This window comes from Perognathus longimembris, chromosome 5 (genome assembly GCF_023159225.1).
Source record: "Perognathus longimembris pacificus isolate PPM17 chromosome 5, ASM2315922v1, whole genome shotgun sequence".
Lineage (NCBI taxonomy): Eukaryota > Metazoa > Chordata > Mammalia > Rodentia > Heteromyidae > Perognathus > Perognathus longimembris.
In genome coordinates this window covers 55,133,664-55,157,931 of record NC_063165.1, presented here as the reverse complement: position 1 = coordinate 55,157,931, position 24,268 = coordinate 55,133,664, and the positions used below count along the sequence as shown (strand labels likewise).

At 37.2% G+C, this 24,268-nt stretch overlaps 1 protein-coding gene and 1 pseudogene across 3 annotated transcripts in view; one reads left to right on the top strand and one right to left on the bottom strand.

The window, feature by feature from the left end:
* Positions 1-24,268, bottom strand: part of Fgf12 (fibroblast growth factor 12) — a 341,337-nt gene that overhangs the window by 179,256 nt on the left and 137,813 nt on the right. For all 3 annotated transcript variants that reach the window (XM_048346939.1, XM_048346940.1, XM_048346938.1), the window contains exon 2: positions 14,397-14,507. In XM_048346939.1, the coding sequence (XP_048202896.1) occupies positions 14,397-14,507 (111 nt within the window). The remainder of the gene's footprint in view (positions 1-14,396; positions 14,508-24,268) is intronic.
* On the top strand, positions 7,570-8,949 carry LOC125351869 (annotated as a pseudogene).

Genomic DNA, 24,268 nt, shown 5'->3' with positions numbered 1-24,268 from the left:
GGCCATTCTTATTTCCTCTTCATAGAAGTCTGTCTTTAAGTCCCACTTATTAACGAGGAGGTTGTTTCTTGGATGATTTGTTTGGGGGATTAATTTTTTGGTATTTAAATATATTTTAGATATGAAGCCCTTGTCTATTCTATAGCTAGTAAAAATCTTCTCCAAAATGGTGGGCTTTCTATTTATCTTTCTAGCTCTGTCCTTTACCATTCAGAAGCTCTGCAGTTTAATGTCATCCCATTTATCTAACCTTTTTCTATTTTTTGTGTTTTAGGGTCTTTATTAAGAAAGTTTCAACCTGTGCCAAGGAGCCCTAGTGTTTCCTCTATTTCTACCTGTAATATTTTCTCACTCCTGGGCATTTACCCAAATAACCACAAAGAAGGCCACACTAAAGCTACCTGAACTATGTTCACTGCAGCATTATTTGCCATAGACAAAATATGGATTCAACCCAGATGCCCTTCAAGAAATGGATCGAGAAAATGTGGGATATATACACAATGGAATTCTATGTTCTGTCAGAAAGAATGACATCACTTCATTCATAAGAAAATGGAAAGACTTGGGAAAAAATCATATTAAGTGTAAAAAAATGATCATGCAGCTAAGTAGAGAACAGCCTAGAGTGTAAGTCAGGCTATCTTTGCCTTAAAATTGGTGATACTTAAGAGATGCATTCTATTCTCCTAATATACTCAACAATAATACTGATAATAACTATATATAATAGTGATAATAACTATTGTCATAATTATTATTATCTTACCACCAAGAAGGGAGGGCCACAGCTATTCCAAACCCAAAGGTTTTTCAGGACCAGGGAAATTGGGAGGAAAATAGAAAGAAAGATATGTGTCTATTACTTCAATCCACTTAATTTTCACCTTAAAGTTCCAGCAAAATGAAACACATCTGGAGAGCCCTGTGCTTTGGAGTGCTATAAAATATCCACTGTTTTGCTGGAAAGAAGGCCAAATAAAGAAGTCATACTTCAATAGCAAAAATCCATGCTTCTTTAACAATTAAAAAAAAAACCTAACAGTGTCAAGCGAGTTTTTACTTCTTTTACAATTTCTCACCACCACTAAAATGTTTTCCACATACATGAAACATGTTTTTTTATTCCATGCTTTATTTTGCTATTTCTTTCAATAATTATAGCATCCCATAAGAGCAAGATCAATTGCCTTTTGTATTTGAAGCCTTTCTTTATCTAAATGAAACCTAAGGCTCAAGTATAGTATAGTACAGAAATAATTTGGGGCTTGGTGAAGGGTGAATGGATTTCTGAAGGATAAGGTGACTTATCAAGAATGTGAGATTATTAAAAAACATCCCAAGCAAAAGGAATTATCAGCATGTGTAAAAACTAGCCTAAAACTATGTAGACTGACTATATCATTGTAAGTTTTATGTAATTCCTCAAATCTATATTGGATCATATATCTTTTTGGAGTTATTTCTTGGCTTTCTCCAGGCAATAAAATATGTGGAACAAATTCTACACATTTAAAGTTGATATTCAGTCCCTGTAGTCCTACCTCTGCTTTTTTTAATGATGTTAGGAGGCAAAGACTCACATAGCTAGATGTGCCTGTTCTGCAACAGAAGCTGCCTTCATTAGCATAGGGGATTCCTACAACTCCTAGGAGCAGAGGAGAGTATTTCCAATTGTAAGTAGCACACAGTGCATTTGTCAAGTAAGCCTGTGAAAGCACTGATTGCAAGGCCCCCAACCTCAGAGATTCTGAGGCAATATGTCTGGAGTTGTGCTGGAAAATGTGTGTTTCTAACAAGTTCTCAGGTGATGTTGACGATACAGCTGAAAGGACTACACACTTTGTGAACCACTTATTCTGAGTACTCTTCAGTACCCTCCAGCATAAAAACCTCCCAATTCTTTTTAATGAAAAGAGCCATTATGAAGAACTTAGCAAAGACAGTAAAATGGTCGATGTCCATGAGCTCCTCTCACACTAAGGCTCTCCCACTCCGTTGCAAAAAACAACACAAGACATCTATTATGAATTATTGTGTTCTAGACACTACTGGAAGCCACTTTCCATAAACAAAACTTTTTACCCTACACAACAGCCCTGAGATCTACTCCTCTTATTATTTCCAGTCAACAAATAAAGGAATAAGATCATGAGAAGTAAATGAAGCTGGCAGTACAGAATCTCAAGTCTGATATAAATGCTGTCTGTATGGTGTATGTGGGGAACTCTGAATCATACATACACCTCAACAATATCACACAAGGATTTGTCTTTCACATCAAATAGTACTTAGAGAAAGGTATCTATCAATACAGTGTTCTGAGAACACATTTATTTTTTAATTAAAAGGAAGAAAAAGCTACTGAAATTTAAAGATCCTCCATTTCTCTTCTTTTCTAAGAACCTAATTTTGCGTGATTTACTCAAAGTCAAAGTATTAGTAACTGCACAGAGCCAAAAATACTGGAAACATGGCACCAATGGCTCACACCTATACTCCAAGGTACTCAAGCGGCTGAGACCTGAGGGATGTGGGTTCAAAGCCATGTCTGGTATTCAGCAGGGAGCAAGCAAGCCAGGTGAGCACAAAGCCTCTATGTTCCTTGAGTTAATGTCCTGGCATCAGCAAAAATGCAACAAACAAAGCCAAACAGACCAAATAAAACAAAACCTATACTGAAGACATCCTTAGTCCCAAACTATAATCACTTAAGTAGTCCTCCTGAGATTTTTTTTGGGGGGGCGGGGGGAACTGCTGTATGTGTGCCAGAATTGAATGTGTTTTTGGGTAGGCAAGCATTCTACAGTTTTGAGCCACATACCCAATCATTCTTTTTTCTTTTTCTTCTCTTTTCTTTCTTCTTCCCTTTCTTCTATCCTTCCTTCATTCCTCCCTCCCTCTGTCCCTCCTTTTCTTTCCCTTTTATTTCCTTACTCTTTCCTTTCCTTCCTCCTTCCTTCTTCTTCCTATTTTTCTTTCTTAATTTCTCTTTATTTCTTTTTTCCTTCCTTCCCCACCTTCCTTCCTTCCCTGCCTTTCCTCTCCTCCTCCCTCCCCGCCTCTATCTCTGTCTCTCTCTCTCTCGCTCGCTCGCTCGCTCGCTCACTCTTTCTTTCTTCCATTCTTTTTGTTTTGAAAGAAGCCCTTCCTGTATAGCCCAAGCTGGCCATCAGCTTGCAATCTTCCTTCCTCCAGGATCCAAGGATTACAGGTATAGGACACCATATTGGACTCTCTCAAAACACTCTGCCAATTTATGTTATGATTCTAAATATGCTGGTAAATACTCATAGAACAGTTTGGAAAGAATAAAGTTTCAAATATCTCTATGTTTTGCCTTACCAAAGACCGATGACACCATTTTATATATAAAATCCAGAAGAAAGTGACAGGCCAAAGTTTAAAATACTAGAGAGTTATTCCTTTATGATTTTTGTGAGAGAGTAGCTACTCAAGTAAACAAATGTCTTTTGCTCAAGCTTTCCACAAATATTAAAAGAGTCATAAAAATATAAATTTCTAATAAATATACCAAACGTACATACATCAAAATGCAATGTCTTTCCTTTATTGAAAAGATTAAGATATACTGTATTCATAAGCTGCTTTGCTAAATGGCAAGTCTTTTGTACAATTATTTAAATGTACTTCTTTTTTTAAAAAAAAGAAAGATCAAATGAGCCAGGCACTAGTGGCTCACACCCATAATCTGAGCTACTCAGGAGACTGAGATCTGAGAATCATGGTTTGAAGCCATCTGGGGCAAGATAGTCCTTGAGATTCTTAGCTAAAATTAATCACAAACACACATACAAAAAATAGGCAAACCAAAAAAAAATAAGCAAACGAAGCTGTAGTTCAAGTGGTAGAGGGCTAGCTTAAGGGAAAAAAGCTCAGGGCTAGCCCATAGACCCTGAATACAAGCCCCAAGATGAGCAACAAGAAACAAAACAAACAAAATAAATATCAATAAATAAAATGGAAACAAGTTGTTTATCATTGTTGTTGTTTCTGACATACTATGTAATTTTTTTTCTTTTTTCTTTTGCTTATTTTCCCTATGCTTTAGCCCCTGTTGTCACTGTATTGATTTTGGTACTCTGGATATTGTATATGTTTGTCTGAATTAGGGAAGGGAAAGGGAAGATCAAAATGGTGAGAAAAATGGTAAAATGCAAACCAATGCAAGAGTAATACTTATAAGACAATATGTAGTAAACGACAACTTGAGGGGGAGGGGCAATTGGGGAGGAGAAAAGGGGGGAGAAAAATGAGGGAGAAGGAAACAAGTTTGACAAGAAATATACTCAGTACCTTACATATATAGCTGTAACTCCTCTGAACCTCATCTTCACAATAAAAATTTTAAAAATAAATGAATTAGTATAAGTTAAGGATGAAGAATAACTGTGCTCTTGAAAAGATACAGCCCTATAAAAATAAGACTGTGGTCAAAGTGTGGCTGAAAGTAATAATAACCTGCACTAGGGAAAATCACACACATTTACTTATTTTCTGTTCATTCCAGCCTGTAGTAATTTTGAACACACAAATACAGGACATAGTCTTCACATGCAGATGACTCAAAAAGAAAATCATATCCCTACATATCCCTACAATTAGGTTATGTACAGCCTTCACTATAATTCACATGCTCAAGCACACAGAAGAGATAGAAGAACTTCTTGACCACAAAAATCACTTGTAAAAGAGTGACAACCATTTAATATTTTTTGGCAGTATCTGTATGTTCTTGTAATAGGAAATACAAGATTTCCATGATAATTTTCCCTAGCCATTTGGGTGGTCTGATTTAGCAGTATGAGCCTCTCTTGACTATGGCTGTGCCTGAATATTTATTATAGGTAGTACCATGCATCACATACTTGGAATTGCATAGAAAACACACCTGGAGAATTGCATTTTGACATTTTGAACTGGATTCATGAACATAAAGCACAGACTATTGTGAAAAGTGTTTCTTTCTACAAAATACACAATAAATCTAATTAAACATAAAGTCTGATGTCACTGCCTTTGTATTTGTCATTGGTAGGTAGAACAATAAAATAGTAGAAGTCTAGACTCCAAGGATCTCAAGGAATAAATCCTGGATTCATTATACACTAAATATTAAAAAACCTTGAAACAAGGTATTGCTAAAAGAAAAGTGCTAAATTTTTTCATCATCTTGGGATGAGTCATAATTTAAAACAGGAAAGTCAAGAGGATAAAAGCACATTTTAGAGCAAAAGTAAAAGAGCATGGTGAGAATGTGCAAAGTCTGCAAAAGTTTCAAAAAATATGTAACACACATAATGAAGTGGCCATTTTTTACCTACAGATTTACTTGAAATGTAAAATAGAGATTACAAAGAATCAAACACAGACATATCATAGAAAAGTGCAGATGGTATATGACAAGTGTTATACTTAAAATTATATTTTAATCTATCACAAAATCCCCAAACTTGATAAAATTATGTAGACAAGAACATAAGGAAACAAACACCCTTATTGTAAATTTATACAATGGAGAACAAGTAGATACTTTTCACTCCTAATTTAGAGCTACTATTAAGTATTTATTCTGTAAATAAACTTGCACAAATGAAAAATGAGTTATGCACAAGGATATTCATTAGACGTGTTTGTACGAGTTGAGTATTAGAAATAACTGAAATGTTCACAAAAAGCAAACGAGGTATTTAAGTGTTTTATTTCAGTATGTCTAAATGTGGGAAAACTGCAGATATACTTAATACATTTCCAAAGAGTATGAATTAGAAAGAGACTATAGGACTTATATGATGACAAATATATAAAACCGTATCTGGACCAACTACCAATATCCAAGTGGCAGAATAGAAAATTGCTTCTTATCATGCCAAAGGCCTTTCAACCAAAGAATATCAGAAACACTACAGGGTAAACCAACATTGGATCTAATGACACCACACAAGGAGGAAAAATTCTACCATAGCAGAAATTCAGGGTCTCAGAAAGAGACTATAAGAAAAGATTTAAGATTTGGATGTGTTAATTAATTTGGGTGAGGACTAAAAGAATTGTAGGCTTTCTCCAGATAGGATAATTTTAAAGAGTGAGAGTAATTCAGTGGCTAGGTATCTTAATACTTCTTATGCCAATGGCAAGAAGAACAGAGCAAGGTTAAAAATGTATTTAGCAAAATAGCAGTGACCATTCAGGTAATTTAGGACAGAGGAATATTTTATCATTTTGTAGTTTGAACAACATCCTTGTTTTTGTTGGGGTCAGACATGATTCCAGAGTAGACTGGCCTTTATCTTGATTTATCAGTTCACAGTGGCCTTGTCTAATGCTGTGTGCTGTGAAATTGATTATATATAACAGAACACCAAGGCCTACTGGGAGTCCTAAGCCAACACCTGGCTGTCATGTACTGTTTTGTTCTTTCTTAATTCTATACACCTTTTACTTTTACTATGCTGTATTATTTACTTGTCTGACTTTTTGACATAATTTTGAAGACAATCTCAGAACTGGAGAGAACTTTAGAAAGCACTTGTGAACACAGTACTTGTCAATGAAAGCATCCCACAAGAGACTTTCTTGTAAGCCATTTCCCCTTGCTTCAGACACTTAGACAGCAAATGCTGGTCTATCTGCAGTCTAACAAGTACTCACCTATCAGGCCGCCAGCCCCCTACATAGTCATGGTATTTTTTTGTTCAAAGAGCGAATAACTGTTTTCCATCTGCTTCCTCCCAGCATTTTTAACCTCTTTGAATGTATCATCAGTGAGTGGCAACTTGTGGAGCAGAATGATTAGCATTTTAATTTTATGTAAAATATTTCTATTAATACCTTCCAATGGCAATTGTGCCAGGGATCCAAACAAGTTCTGCAATTTTTTGTGTTATTATTATATTTGTAGAAATTCTTATCTGTTACCACCGACAAACCCATTTGAGTCTGTACTCCACTACATATAATTAGTCTTTTCTCCATGAACAAAACAGCAGGTGTCTTTATTAATTCTGTGCAAGATACCATGGGGAAGTTGGTTGGACCTAATGATGTCTAGTGAACCAAATAGCACAGTTCTGACAGATGCTTATAGTAACACAGTTTTTTTTCAAACCATCTTCTTTCCTCTCCACCCACACACAGTAGAGAAAGAAAAGGCATTTGAACAACTGAAAGATTCACAATTTTGCAATTAGAAAACATGACTACTGAAAAAGTGGCACGGCTCATTCAAGATGGCACCAGTTGCCTAAGGAGAGTCACAAAAGAACTTGCTTTGTGAAGTGATGGAGCCGCCTTGCCTTCTGTGGTGTTTCTCACGGCTCTTCAGCAAAAGCCCTTGTCAGTTTAAAAGAAGGAAGCTTATCTAACACATGGAATGAAAAGTACAGTTCTTTACAGAAAACTCCTGTTTGGAAAGGCAGGAATACAGGCTCTGCTGTAGAAATGCCTTTCAGAAATTCAAAACGAAGTCAACTCTTCTCTGATGAAGATGACAGACAAATAAATTATCAAGTCACCTAAAAGAAACCAAAGGGTTGCAATGGTTCCACAGAAATTTACATAAACCATGTCAACACCAGAAAGTATCACAGAAAGTAAGAAAGTATCACAGAAGATTGGTTTTCGATTACATAACCTACTGAAGCTTCCCAAAGCACATAAATGGTGCATATACGAATGGTTCTATTCAAATATAGATAAACCACTATTTGAAGGTGATAATGACTTCTGTGTATGTCTAAAGGAATCGTTTCCTGATTTGAAAACAAGAAAGTTGACAAGGGTAGAATGGGGAAAAATCAGGCGGCTAATGGGAAAACCACGGAGATGTTCTTCTGCATTTTTTGAGGAAGAGAGATCAGCATTGAAACAGAAGCGGCAAAAAGTAAGACTCTTTCAAAAGAGGAAAGTTGCAGATGTTTCACAGTTCAAAGACTTCCCAAATGAAATTCCTTTGCCTCTGGTTATTGGAACCAAAGTTAGAGCCCGGCTGCGTGGTGTTCATGATGGTCTCTTCACTGGACAGATAGATGCTGTGGACACACTTAATGCTACTTACAGAGTAACTTTTGACAGGACAGGGCTAGGTACTCATACCATCCCTGACTATGAAGTTCTTAGTAATGAGCCTCATGAGACGATGCCAATTGCTGCCTTTGAACAAAACCAACAGCCTTCTCGATATTTTATGACCCCACCACGATTACATTATACACCTTCTCTCCAGTCTCCAATCACAGATAATGACCCTTTATTAGGGCAGTCACCTTGGAGAAGTAAAATTTCTGCCTCTGACACTAAAACATTAGGAGGTTTTCCAGTAGAATTCCTTATTCAAGTGACTAGACTATCCAAAAATTCTCATGATTAAAAAGGAACATATCAAGAAATTAAGGGAAATGAACACAGAAGCTGAAAAACTGAAATCATATTCCATGCCAAGCGGCATTGAATTTCAGCGGAGATATGCAACAATTGTTTTAGAGCTTCAACAGCTGAACAAGGACCTAAACAAGGTTTTGCATAAAGTTCAACAGTACTGCTATGAGCTTGCCCCAGACCAAGGGCACCAGCAGGCTGACCAACCGACAGACAAGAGGCGCCACTGTGAGGAAGAGGCCCAGGAGATGGTTCGGCACGCCCTGTGTTGAAAGCCAACACCTCACAGGCTTAAACTCCAGGCTTACTGCTATTTTATTACAAATTAAGTGTCTAGCAGAGGGAGGAGACCTGAATTCCTTTGAATTCAAGTCACTTACAGATTCATTAAATGACATCAGAGTACAGGAGGTACTTCTAATATCAGCTGCTTCCAGAATAATGTAGAGATCCACGTGGCACACATTCAGAGTGGCCTGAGCCAGATGGGGAACTTGCACGCCTTTGCCGCCAACAATACCAACAGAGACTGAGGCTGAGCAGCCTCTCCCAGCCCGCCGGCTTTGAAGCGCATCCCTCAGAGACTCAGCTGCACACGCCCAGTGGCCTGACTGCTGGGGAAGAGGGGTGCAAGTCCCCACACGGGCATTTTAGTACCAACCTTCCTGCCACATATTACCTGGCACGTGTTACCTTCCTTTATTAGCACACGCAGTAGCATTGCTTATTACCTATGTTTACTAGCAAGTGTTTTAAATATAGTAATAAATATTGTAATTTATCGTAATTTATAACAGGAAATGAAGGAGCAGGGGGAATGAAACTGCGACTGGGAAGTAAGCTAGCATCAGCAGGTGGGTTTGGCGTGCCTCTCCCATCCATTCAGGGCAAAAGTGTTGTTGTTATGAGATTTATTTTTTTTAAAAAAAGACCTAACACACTATTTTCATTTTTTTTTTGTTTGCACAATTTTTAAACCAGGTTACTGGTTAAAATCCAACAGTACAAGTTTGTAAGTAAAAATATTTTATAAGGAAAACAAAGATAACCAGTGTTGTAAAATGCAGGAGAAAGGTTTGCTTTTATTTTGTTTATTTTATTTTTTAAGAAAAACTCTCCTAAAATGTTGATCTTGTAAAAAGTATATATTTTTAATTTTCTTCATTTTAATATAGAATATTATAAAGCCAAAATATAATAAATTGTTTTCATATTTGGAGTTTAAGATAGGTGAATGGGTGGTTCTGATTCTTCTAGAGGTCTCATAAAATGAGGCTTTTTATATGTTAATGTATAATAAAACAAGATTATTTTCCAGTTGAGGCTTTTGTATAGTTTAAAAGTGCTTCTGTGTTCTTTGTTGGTCTTGTGCCACCGCAAAACTTTAGTGCCGAGTTTATATTTAGCTAAACTGTTAAGAAATGCAAAATCTTTTAATATTTCCAATTCCAAATAAATTCATCTATAAAAAAATAAAAACATGACTACCATGTAAATATCTCACTGATACATTTTAGCCCTAACTTTTGCTCTCAGAAATATCTACAAAATTATATGCAGACAAAAATTATTTGGAATTTTTTATGAAAATACCAAGAGGCATCAGAAGAAAGTTTATTAGACAGATGGGGGCATAGTTCAGTGATAAGAGTTCCTGTCTAACAAGTAATTACAAGTTCAAATTTTAGTGCCATCAAAACAAAAAGGCAAGAAAGCTTACAAGTTAATTAGATTAAAAAGGAGAAACTGAAACATAACGTGTACAGCTCAGTAAATAACACTTTGAAAGTATTCTTTCTCTTCTTTGATAGTTATTCTGTTAGGTAGAATGGAGCTGTTGGGGGAAGCTGGCTAAAGAGTATGAAGGAGCTTGCTGAGTAACTTTATAATTTTTCTGAAGTCTGGAATGACTTCCAAAGTGAATGATTTTTTAAAAAATATGTCTGTGTCACAAGTCTCTGCCAACAATCCCACATAATGAAGAGGATGAGATCTGAGGATCTCTGTCTATAGCCAGCCCAGGAAAACAATAGACTCTTATTAACAATTAACTAGAAAAAAGCCAGAGCTAGAGGCATGGCTCAAGTGGTAGAACACCTGCCTTAAGCAGAAAATGCCAAGCACTAGACCCTGACTTCAAGCCCTAGTATCAGCACAGAGACGGGAGGGGGGAGTGGGAGAGAGAGAGAGAGAGAGAGAGAGAGAGAGAGAGAGAGAGAGAGATATATGTGGGTTAGAAGGATTTGGGAAATGATACCAAAAAAAAAAAACTTCACCATCCATCCGCAGGTAGATATTCATTCATTCACCCATTCAATTTGTGATGAGAATTTACTATGTACAATAAAAATAGGCCATTATAAATATACATGAAAGATCACAGTAAAATCTCTCATAGAATATATGTCCTTGGGAGAATGATCAAAAATAAATAACCAACAATAATGTGTGTGTGTGTGTGTGTGTATGTGTGTGTGTGTGTGTGTGTGTGTTATGGTTGCAGTAATTATGACTACAAGCAAGTCAAGTGTGTGCATAGTTTGGATCTGGAATGTCCCCTGAAAGCCTTGTGTAAAGGATTGGACCACAGCATGGTTTTAAGGAGGCCAGAATCTCCACTGCAATGGCACCTATGAAGAGCTTTCCAGTCTCTGGGGAAGAGCCCCATGCCCTCAAAAGTGACTGTGGAGGCCTACTCTTTCTGTTCTTTCAGTTCCTGGCCATAAAATGAACAGGCCTCAACCACAATGAGGTCCTGCCACAATCTATTTACTCTGTCACAACAGGCCCAAAGGAACACAGCTAAGCAGTCATGGGCTGAGGTCTTCATAACTATGTGGCAATGTAAACTTTTCCTCTTTTTAGGTTAATTTATCACAGATTTTTGTGATAGCAATAGAAAGCCAATACAGGAGGTTATACAAAGAGAGTGTTGAGATGCATGTGACTTTTTAAAAAGTTACATATATATTTTTATTATTATCAGGTAGTTTTACAAAGGAATTACAATTCAACATGTCAGTTTGTAAGTACAAGGTGTGATTTTTTTTCCCAACAGATTGTCAAGGACTATAAGAAAAATCTCGTCAGCACAGATTGAAATAATCTTAAAATATTAATGATAATTATTCACCAAAAGGAGTAGCTAAATATGTTTGGAACTATTTATATAGTAAAGTATTTTACCAAGAGAATTACATAAAGCAAACAGATTACCTGTACAAACCCCTGACAACTACAATATTAATAATGAAAGTATATGCATGTTTATGTGTATATATATACACATATGTGTATATGTATGTATGTATATATATGATAAGGTTCACATGTAATTAAAAGCTTAAAATGTGCCAAACAATATTACATGGTGCTTAAGTATATATTTCAACAAAAGTAGATGTATTTAAAACTGTTTGAAGATAAGAAAAGCCAAATTAGGAAAGTGATTACATTGGCAGTGAAGGAAAGCAGAATTCCATAAAAAATAACCCAGAGGGGGTTCAAATGTATTGAAATTTTTAATTATCTTTTTAAACTGGTGATGGGTATCCAGATGAATTTTGTATTGTTCAGTACATTTTGTACATCTAAACCATTTCAAGGACAATTTACCTGAAAGGTGTGTAGCAGTTCACCTTAATAAAATGTGGTTTGAATTCATGAGTTCTATCACTTAGGAAAGCATTTGACAAAACACATCTATCAAATCATCCTCAGGATGTAGGGTACATGTTGAGAGAGGCATATATTTGCACCAAACTGCTTTGCATATTGTTACACTGATTTGTATTTGTATTCTTTATACAGAAATATACTTACATAAATCATCCTGTATAGACACTACTGGTAACCCACCATCAGCAGAGCAAGCACTTTGAATGAACTTTTCTAGAAACTGTGAAGTGTTCCCACACTTATCCCATGGTAATAAGGGTTACACTCAGTTGATAAAAGGGAACTGAGATCTAACGACCTCAGAATTAACATGGGTGACCCAAAAAAGCAGTTTCCTGATTGTTTGCTTTCATAATTGTAGCCTCTCCAAATACACATCTAAGTACAAATGTAATAGATGACAATCCTTTATGGAGAAAAGAGGTCCTTATTCTTCTGTCCTGAATGGAAAACTCAAATCCTTTTTAGAGAATGAATTCACAACAACACAAGCCAGCAATGCACACCACAATAAGCTAATCAACTACTTTGTCAAAAAACCTAGAACAAGAGAGATGGGAGGAAATTCTTCATAATAACATCCTTTCTTTATTGTAATTTGTATTTTGCAGTGTACAATATTAAATGAACAAAGAAAATCTAGAAGGGGTGGAAAAGAGCATCTTGACACTCTAAGGATTCTGAATCTTTCCTCAAATCTCATTAGTTTAAAAGATATATCACTGGAAATTATTGGACTGCCTTATTCCATTGGGAAAATTGTCAGTTGAACCACATGTCCATCTGAATGATGACCTAAGTTGACAGATATTTAGTAAAGATTTGGAGTCATTAAGATTTAGTGGCATATACAGAAAAATTAGAAAATAACATGACACATGACACAGAATATATTTAGAATTCTGTGCATTTATCCTGAGTTATCCATATGGGTAAGGAGATGTTGAAAGACATGATAGCTCTTATTTTTGTCTCTGAAGCTTGTATTTGAAATTTCTTCCAAATTATAAATGTCTTGCATCATTCTTTCATGATTGCATTTAGATACTGAACTATCAACTCCAAAGGTGAATTGCTTGAGGACTATTTGTAATGATATTATTTTTAATCTTTTAGTATTTTGGCAATTTTAGTTCAAAAATTATTTTTACAAAATTTCATCAGGGCTGGGAATATGGCCTAGTGGCAAGAATGCTTGCCTTGTATACATGAAGCCCTGGGTTCAATTCCCCAGAACCACATATATTGAAAATGGCAGGAAGTGGCACTGTGGCTCAAGTGGTAGAGTGCTAGCCTTGAGCAAAAAGAAGTCAGGGACAGTGCTCAGGCCCTGAGTCCAAGGCCCAGGATTGGCCAAAAAAAAAAAAAAAAATCAGCCAGGTGAAATTCAACTAACTAATTAAATAAATGGGTTATCTATGTAAAAATTATTTTAAAAAATTCATCAGATCTACTAATTCTAATTTATTCTCTTGTTCCTATTACATACACTGTAAAACATCATCATCATCTGCATACATATTTCCTTTAATTTTATTCTTAACCAAATGTAATAATGTATACATACACATGAATTGAATGTTTACCTTCAGTAGTAATTTGTTGTTGTTGTTTTGAGCAGTGTTAGGGGCTGAACTCATGGGCTCACACTTGCTAGGATGGCAGGTACTCCACTTAAGTCACTCTGCCATCTAGAAGTAATTTTATTTATCACAAAATATGTTCAGAAAACTATAACTTGTTCACTATCTAAGCCTATAATGTAACTACCATCTTGTATGACCCCTAAAAGTACTTATCTGATGAGAAACAGTACAATGGAAACAAATCCTCACTGAGTAACTGTGGTTCACACTTGTAATCAGAGCCACTCAGAAGGCTGAGATCTGAGGATCATATCCAAAGACATACTCAGAAGAAAAGTCTGACACTCTTACCTACAACTGACTACCACAAAACAAAACAAAACATCCCAGAAGTGGAGCTGTGGCTCAAATGGTAGAGGGAAAGATACTCAGGGATACTGCCCAGACCCTGAGTTCAAGCCTCAGGACTGGCACACAGATAAATAAATAAATGAATAATAAACAAACCTTATTCATGAACTAGCTAAAGTCCTTCAAGCTTCCTACCTTCTTGTTTAGTAAGTAACCTCTCCTGCTTTGCTGTATCAAATCCAGGGCAAGAAGGAGAAAGAAAAAAGTCACTGGCTCCCTAGCAGTTAACTCATTCAGTGACAGCCTGGCTTTGCTTTAAATCTAAGCTACAGTGGGCCACAAGTTTGCTGTGTATTGAGATTTCAACCAACTGGTGTTCCTTACTGTAGTCGCTGTTCTCGTCCTTGGTCCCGTCAATGGTACCATCTGGATGCATCTGCAGGAAATATCCCTGCTGGCTGAATAACCTTGTCACAATTCCTTTCAGCTGGGGTTCTGCAAAACAAGATGAAATAATCATTTGAATTTTTATTTTGTTTATTATTAAAAAATGCACACTTGCAACTTGTTAAACACATTCTGTAAGCAAAATGCATGAAAGTCAATGGCATACTAATGTAATTAGTACTTGAAAAGGGGGTATTTCAATAATATATCTATGCTATTTTTTTTCTTTTAGAAGGAAAACCATGATAGTTTGAGGCAGTAAATCAAGTGTAAATAAATAAAAGCTAGATACAAATTAGGAAAATACAGAGTCATGCTAAAATATAGGAGAGGGGATTTCTACTGCTTCCTCGGGCTTTGGGTGTCTAGCTGAAAAATCTGACCAAGTTTATGTCCCATTCCAGAATCACTGGTTCTGCTAAATGCCTCCATAATTCCTCCTGAGCTTCCAGAAGTGATAATCAAGCCTTGGAAGACTACCATTCCTGCTGCTATCAGCTATTCATCAGAAATTCCTGTGTTTGGAAATTCTGATCAAGTGCAACCAGAAAGTATAGTTTGCATGAGAACCACCAGCAAAAGCAAAACCCCAATAGCCATAGGAAGTCACCAAGTTGCACATGGACACAGATTTCACCTTTGCTAAAGACTTCACCTGGAAGAAATCCCAGGGCTGCACATAATTCCTCCAGCACCGAAGGAGGGGAAAAGAAAAAGAAAAGAAAACTCAACTCATATGTGTTTCCTTAAATATTTCATACCAGAAATGGTCCTCAATTTTCAAAGCTGCCTAAACACAGATACCATCAGACTGAGTGTTGTAAACCACAGTTAGGTTTCTACATATCCACTAACATAAATATGTAATGCTGTCTCATTGTGCTGCTGACGGCCAGCAACAATCCAGTTTACACCCTATCACCATCTTTCTTCCTCTAGTGTTGGGTAAAAATTATTTCAATGCATTTATATTTTTTCACCTTGAATATGTAACTTTTGTTTTTCAATTTATACCTTGAAAGCTGAAAAAGATGGTATTATACTCAAAAGAGAATACTATTCAGCCTTAAAAAAGGAATTTATGACACACATATTGTAATGTAAGTTGAATTTTTGAAGGAAGTGAAATATGCCAGTCAATGCATTTATAACCATAATTATTTCATTAAAAACAGGAGGAGAAAGGGGGAATGAAGCAAAAAAACAGAAACCATGTGACAGCTGAAGCTGTGGTATAGTACGTACCCTCAGCAGGACAGTCACAGGATTTGTACTCATCACTTTCATCCTTTGTCCACCCATTCCATCAAGATTGACCAAGGCATTGTGTGTTAAACTGAACACATTCACTGACATTCAGGTTAAAGATAAATTTTACATTAAGGATTAGAATTGTTTAATTCTGTGGAAATGGTTCTGTCTACTCCCTTACTCTCTCATAACTTACATCTATGGTTGGGATTTTAGACATAAAGCTCAATAGCACATGTTTGGGAAAATGGAGAAATTATTCAATCATTGTCTCCTTTTCACAGCAATCTTACAAAGCAACAGAGATAGCAAGGCAACTGTGAATGAAGAAGGAGAGTGTTAAAAAAAAAAAAAAAGAATGAAACTAGAAATTGGGCATTCTAATTAAAAGCTAGTATCTTGAGTAAAATTCATTTTATTGAATGTATCAATGTAAACTTAACCCAAAATGCATTTATTTGATTTAGTTTGACCATATTAGAAACCTCTGTCTTGATGGTTGCCAAAATTTTAAGTAAAGGATTCATCGTGTGTGTGTGTGTGTGTGTGTGTGTGTGTGTGTGTGTGTGCGCACACATGCCAACCCTAGGTCTTGAACTCAGGACTTGAATACTACCCCTGAGCTAGTTTGCTCAAGGCTAGCACTCTACCACTTGAGCCACAGCATCATTCCTTCTTTTATGGAAGTTAAGTAGAGATAAGAATCACAGGGCCCTTCCTGCCCAAGCTGGCTCTGATGATCCTCAGATCTTAGCTTCCTGAATAGCTAGGATTGCAGGTATAAGATGCTTTTTTACCATGAGTCCAAACTATACACCGAAGATGTACCAGAAAAGAAAACAAAAACATTGCCGGGTGACCTCAATGCAAACAACTTTCTGATATGAAGTGACCTGGCTGACAGGCAGCTTCTGACTTGGTGAACTCAGCTCTAATCTTGGATTCAGAAGACCCAGCTTAGAGTCCCAGGTACTTTTAGGGGTACTGAATAATTAATTTACTACCTGTATCTCGAGATCTTTGTATGTGTATAATGTGAAAAAATATAACTCCTGCTTTAACTGCAATCATAGAGAATTTCGAGTGAAGTTCATGTGACACTATGAACTAGAATGCTCCATAAAATTACACATCTTAAGCTTCAATGTTTCAACTATGAAAGTCAAGACAACAGTGGACAACAGTGTAAGGGAAGTAAGAGAGTACTTTCAGAGCAGACTCTACATCCTTGATTTTGTGTTAGCAAACTATTGATAGAACTTGTAAAGGCAGTGAAGTAAACAGTAGGAAGAGAGTAGAGGACAGGGCATCATGGTGAGAAAGTAAAGGACATGTGTCTCTTCATTCATATTTTATTCTAATGAGCCTGAGGTTATTATTTTCAATGTACTATGTGAAATTATTTCTTTTTTTCTCTGATCATCTTCCCTATGATTTAGCCCTGTTATCACTATATTTGATTCTGGTATCCTGGGTATTTTATATATGTCTGTCTGAATTAGGGAAGAGAAGTGGAACATTAAAATAATGAGACAAAGGATAAAAAGCAAAGCAATGCAACAGCAATACTTACAAGACAATATTTTGTAAACTGTACAATGGGGGGTGGGAGAAAAATGAGGGAAGGGTATCAAGTTGGACAAGAAATGTACTCACTACCTAATGTATGTAACTATAATCCCTTTATACTTCACCTTGACAATAAAATAAAAAATATTTTTAAAAAGAAGGCATGCTTTTGTTGGTAATGGCTTATTCATGAAAGCTTAGTCATTAAGGCTGTCACAAACATTGTTTCTTGTCTTCATCCTCCTCCTTCTGCACCTTTAATTAAACATTTCTTTGGCCATGGTGAGGCTATCCCTCTATTGGGACTTAGGGAATTCAGGTTACTCCTGTGCAGGATAATGAGCACCAGACTCCAATACCAACTCCTAATGCTGAGAGCAAGGCCACAGCAAGTTCCAAGTCTGAGTCTTGATTGTGTGATGATCCAGGAAAAGACAAGTTCCATACCATAGAAGTTTATAACCATCTACTGTACAAATGCCTTCAATCAAATACGTATTAATGAATACTAGATAGCCTATCCGGTAGGCTAGGCCTCATTCCCTGCTAGGAAGCCTATTGGCTTTTCCAGGCTCAGCTCAATATCATCCCTCCCCCTCATGAGCCTGGCTAACACAAAAAAGGAGCTCTTTAATAACTGGGGGGGGGGGGTGTAAATCTATTTTGCTATATTTTTTTGAAGAAAGAACCATGCACGGTAGTCCATGCATTCCATATAAGATATGAAACACTTAAAATGAGGAGTTCAAGACCAGCCAGGATAACATAAAGAGTGACCCAATCTCAGAAGAGGCAAGGAAGAAAAGCAGATGCAGAGGCAGAGGCAGAGACAAGGAGGAGGGAGAGAGAAAACTTTTTAGAAGATATACTGTCCTGAGTACATTCACCAAATCTAGGTATCAAGTATACCCTGTGCAGTCTGCCCTCAGAGCACCCCTTCTACTGCAGGAAAAGTATTATACCAAACATTGATGTCAAATAGCTAGCTGTTAAATCGAAAAGTGTAGCAGATGGCATGGTAGCCCCAAGGAGCAAGGATTAATTTCCATTTGGAAATTAGGCAAAGACATCTCCTCTGTCATTTGAAGAATGGATAGCATTCTCATAGGGGAAAAAAATATCCCAAAGAAGTATTCTGGTTAGGCAAAGATAAGGCTGACTTTGAGAACAATCAGATTCTAGTACTGAGGAAATGAGGGACAGATTTATGTTCATAGATCTATAGTGAAATAAAAATATAGCCAATGAAATAGCATTTTATTAAGATTTTTTTCAATTCATATGACTATTTAATTCTAAGATATTTTATGTTCTTCCATTCCTTTTTCCTTTATTTTTTTAATTTAATCAAAGGATGACTACATTATTAGATAGTGGAGGAGGAAAGACTGGTCTATTATCTCTTGTGCTCTGAAGGATGACAGTAAATCCTGCTAGTATTTTGCTCAAATCCATTTCCTCTTTTTCCTGGGCACCCAGCTAGACCATATGTCCTAGCCTCCCTTGCAATTAGGCTTGGCAGATGAATGAGTGTCATATGGACTGTAAGTGGAAGTGATGTGTGCCATTTTCAGGCCAAAGCTTCTAAAAGCAAACATTCTCCTCCACATTCTTTTTTTCCTTAACATAAGCTGGATTAAGATGGCAAAGCACTGGGGCATGCCAGAGCCACAGGATGGAGGAAGGCTGGGATCCTTCATCATTGCATCAGAAATACATACCGTGGGCACTGGGGTGAATAAGAAATAAAATCCCATTGGCTGGACACAATAGCTTCCTTTCAAGAGATACAATACAGAAAGAGATGGAGGATTCATGTTTAGTGGGACAAGTTTATCAGTCAAAGACTACCACAGTCAGGTGGTCAAGACGAACATCAGCAGTCAGGAGTCACGCTAATTGCATGAGCCCTTAACCAAACAGGATGAGATGATGGCCCTTTACATCTATGATCCTCCTCAAAAGGGTGAAGAGACTGAGATCTGAGAATTTCATAAAATACCTAGGAATAACCTTAACCAAAGAAGTGAGAGACCTCTATGATGAGAACTTTAAAAACATGAAAAATGAAATTAAAGCAGAACTAGGAAATGAAAAAACCTCCCATGCTCCTGGATTGAGAGGATTAACATTGTCAAAAAGGCAATATTGCCAAAGGCTATCTACAAATTCAATGCAATACCCATTAATATCCCAACACCATTTTTTTAATGAAATAGAGGAAGCAATCCAGCAAAAACAATCCTAAGCAGAAAGAACAGTGCTGGAGGAATTACAATACCCAACTTCAAGCTGTATTATAAAGCTATAGTAATAAAAACAGCTTGGTATTGGCACCGGAACAGGCCTGAAGACCAATGGAACAGAATTGAAGACCCAGAAATGAACCCACAGAACTATGCCTACTTAGTCTTTGATAAAGGCGCTAAAAAAATAGCCTCGAAGAAATATAGCCTCTTTAACAAATGGTGCTGGCAAAACTGGTTCAACACCTGCAACAAACTAAAACTAGATCCTTATATATCACCCTGCACCAAAATCAATTCCAAATGGGTCAAAGACGTTGAAATAAAAACAGATACCCTGAAAACACTGAAGGAAGGAGTAGGAGAAACACTTGGGCTCCTTGGCACAGGACCGAACTTCCTTAACAAAGACCCAGAAAGGCTAACTATCAAAGAAAGGTTGGACAAATGGAACTGCATCAAACTGCAGAGCTTCTGCAGGGCAAAGGACATAGTTTGCAAGATAAACAGGAAGCCCACAGATTGGGAAAAGATCTTTACCGGCCATACAACGGACAAAGGCCTCATATCTAAAATATATGAAGAACTAAGAAAAATTACATTCCTCCAAAACAAAACTGCAAAGAACCAATAGTCCTCTCAACAAGTGGGCTAAAGACTTAAAAAGAGACTTCTCTGATGAGGAAATGAGAATGGCCAATAATTTCAGTTTAAAGACAGTGCAGAAAAGAAAATATGTAAGACACATGCTTCCAATGAACTAGCAGAAAAGATGTAAGTGGAGCTGTGGCTCAGGTCGCCGATTAAGAAAAACAAAATAAACAAAAAACACCACCAGAAGGAAAACCTATCTCTAATATTTGACTGCCAGGGCTGTAAACAAAAAAGCAAAGAGATGGAGAAAATGACACAGTCAAGTAATCTAAGGAGATATAATATGGCAACTAAGCATAATGTAATATCGTAGAACAGAAGAGAACATGATGGAGGTTGAGCATGGTGATAAACTCCTGCATTCCTAGCACTTGGGAAGCTGAGGGAAAAGGATCGTGAACTCCCAGACATGGGCTATATAACAAGATCTTACCTAAAAAAAAAAAAAAGAAAGAAAAAAAAAAGAAGAAGGCATAAAAAGGAAAAGAGGCAAAGAGGGAGAAAAAGAAGGTAGGGAGGCAGGGAAAGAAGAGAAGCATAAAGGAACAGAGGCAGAGAAGGAGAAAAGAAGGAGGAAAAGAAGGGAGAGGCAAGGCAGAAAAGAAGGGAGGAAAGAGGGGAGGAAGAGAAAGAAAAGGAGGAAGGAAGGACATAAAGAAAGAAGAAAATTCTGAATGAAGCATATACTTTAATTATAATGTATCAATATGAATTGATACATTATTTTTAATTGATGAATAATTTTGATGACAAATGTAACTCAACAATATAAAATGTTTAGAGGGAAACTAGGAATAAGACATATGGAAAGTCTCAATATTACCTCAACCTCTGTGAATTAAAAAAACAATGGAAAAATGAAAAGCTGTTAGGAATAGTGATTATATCCAGAAAGAAAGAGAAAGGAAGGACAGAAGGAAGGAAGGAAGAAGGGAGGGAGAGAGGGAGGGAGGGAGGGAGGGAGGGAGGGAGGGAGGGAGGAAGGAAGGAAGGAAGGAAGGAAGGAAGGAAGGAAGGAAGGAAGGAAGGAAGGAAGGAGAGAGATAAAGAGGAAGGAGGGAGGGAGATAGGGAGGTCAGGGGGAAGATGGAGGAAGAGAAGCAAGAAAGGAAGGAAGGAGGGAAGGAGGAAGGGAGGGAGGGAGGGAAGGAGGGAGGGAGGGAGAGAAAAAGGAAAAGAAAGGAAACCTATCCCAAAGAAAATAAGTATGAAAAATGGTAAAGTATTGGTAGAAAGTCATGTTCAGTCACTACTTCCCTTCAGGATGGCATAGTAATTGTAATAGTATGAATTCACAGCCACTTCGATAATCTAACACCTGTAGGAGCTATCTAGACATTATTGAAGACTTACTAATACTTAATACCAGGGAGGAGTTTCCTAGGTATACAATGAAAATCCAGAACAGAATTTGAGCCATTAGAACCTGATCATACATCTAAAGGTGACTACAAAATTGGAGAAAACAGATTAAATTTTAGAAATAGAACATACTACAGAACCCAACATTTTCCTTCGTTAATTTTAAGGATCCAAAACATCCAACAAATTGAGGCTCACAGCAAGACTCTGGCCCAAGGTAACTCGGTGAGCACACAGATGAGTTAGGACAAGAACTCATTTTCTATGTGCCAAATCAACATCCTCCTTACCCTACCAAAGAGCAGACAAGAAACAGATTGTCTAAAGCAAGCCAGAGAGATAGAAATGAAGGCAAAGAAGAGACAAGGAGGAACAAAAGTAGGAGGAGGAAGAGAAAAAGGAGGAGGAGGTGGAGCACTTTGCTGTGAATCAATTATTAGCATATTGGAGTAAAAAGTGCAAAAAAAAAATCCCCATATACACTTTACTCTGAAATGCAAACCATATGGCAATGGTGTAAACTTTGTGGAGACCATAATTCCCAATAACTTTATGGCGAATTAGCAGCTCTTATTTTTAAAACAATGGCCACCTCTTCAACCTTTTTATCAGGCAATTCCCTGATGATTTTACTAACTGTGTATTTATTACACATGACTAGTAGATGTGAGTGATCCTCCTTTCTCATTTTGAAGACATCATTACTGCTATTCAGGAAAGCTCCATCACTTACCCAAGGTTCCAGAGACATAAATAAAGAGGCAGGTGTGGCTTAAGAGTCTATGGCCCTTACTGTACATATGGTCTCCTATACTGTTGAGTCACCTGAAGAAGGACACTGGCAAAACTGGAATGTATCAGAGAAAAAAGCCAACTAAAGAGGACTCAAAGACTACCACATGAAGAATGGCTGAATGAACACTTGACTGGAAGCAAGAATGCAGGGTGGGAAGTCATGGCTGGCTCTACCATCTAGAGAATCAACACAAGCAAGAAAAAGCCAATTTTTTGAGTGGTTCCACAGGGATAGAACGTGGGCCAATGGATGAGATATTGCAGGAAAGCAGATTAAAAGAAAGAGATCTCTGGGACTGGGAATATGGCAGCAGAGTGCTTGCTTCTCATACATGAAGCCCTGGGTTTGATTCCTCAGCACTACATATATAGAAAAAAAAAAAAAGCTAGAAGTGGCACTGTGGTTCAAGTGGGTAAATACTAGCCTTGAGCAAAAAAGAAGCCAGGGACAGTGCTCAGGCTCTAAGTTAAAGCCCAGGATTGGCCAAAAAAAGAAAAAAAAAGGCTCTCAGTAAATTGTCTTTCCATGTAGTTTAGGTTAACAGTATTTTCTACACCTGGGTACCACAACTAGTTTAAAAGCAGAAAACGACAGGTGGAAGAAGCTCTGAAGGATAGTGATGTTTACACATGAAAAGATGTTCAGGGTGACAGCCCTAGAAAGCTTTGGATAAACCCAATGGTCTTCTAAATACAATTTCACTTTTCTATTCCTTTAGTTCGTGTTTTTGGCAGGGAGTTGAAAAGACTTTTTTTTTTAAAGGTAGGCAGGAAATACAAGTTCTTTGGAAAGCTAATAAAGCAGTTTGATGTTTTCTGTTTGTTGCTTTGTTTGTTGTTTTGTTTCACTGAAATCAGTCTCTGTGGTATATTATAAAGGGTCCCTTCATGTTAATGCTTAATGTGGTCCACTTAAAGGAACTGAGATTGAAGAGGCTGTTAAATGTGTACTTTCTCAAGTTCTTCTGGGACTTTCTACTGCTATGATTTCAACATCTGATAATCAGGGCTTAAAATTATCCAGTAGATAATATATTCTGATCAATCATCACTACAGGGTATAGATGAGGATACATTCATATATTCTTTCCATAAGTTGAAGTCCCAGACAGAGATAGAATACAGTAAGATACTTGGAAAAAAAACAAAACTAGTAGAACTTAACTGGACTTTAGGACATAGTGGGAAACATAGAGCCATACTGAGCTATGGGGGCTCATTAAAAATACATACTCTTTAGGAGAAAAGAAGCTGCCCTTAGGCTCCTAAATTACCCCACAGCAGAATGCAGTGAACAGACCTATGGGAGCCTTTGCAGAGCTGAGAGCATAAGGCTGGAATTGTGTCCTCACAGTCTGGTGCAATCTGCTCTTGTGGCTTAGTCAGCCCCTTCCTATCAGGCATCCACAGTCTATCCATCTGCCTAAGGTGATAGATCCCATCACCAGTTACTGCCTGAGGTCATGGAACTCCCCACAAAGCTCCAATAATTCCAAAAGGGCTTAGAATCCGTAAGTGCTATTGTAGACGGAGTGTAGAAAAGATAATCCAAAAAGACTTGTGTGAAGAGCAGGAGAAAGACTTTGTAGATCTCTAAAACTAAAAAAAAAAAAAAAAAATTAAAGCATTCTAGGTCCAGAACAACAGTGTTCAAGAACTATGACTCTGTGGTTGCCAACTTTTGCTAACAAAGTCTTATTGAAACAAGAGTCATGCCCACTCACTCATGCATGGCACATAGCTGCGTTCCTGCTACAATGACAAGAATGAGTACTCACAACACAGACCCTATAGAGTACAGAGCCTAAAGCATTTACTACCAGACCCTTTATAGGTTTTATCAGAACACTTTCTTTAGCAGTTCATTCTGTCTGAAACGTACCTCTCCTTCCCACTCTGCCCAGGACTCCTCTTTAGTCTTCACTACTAAGA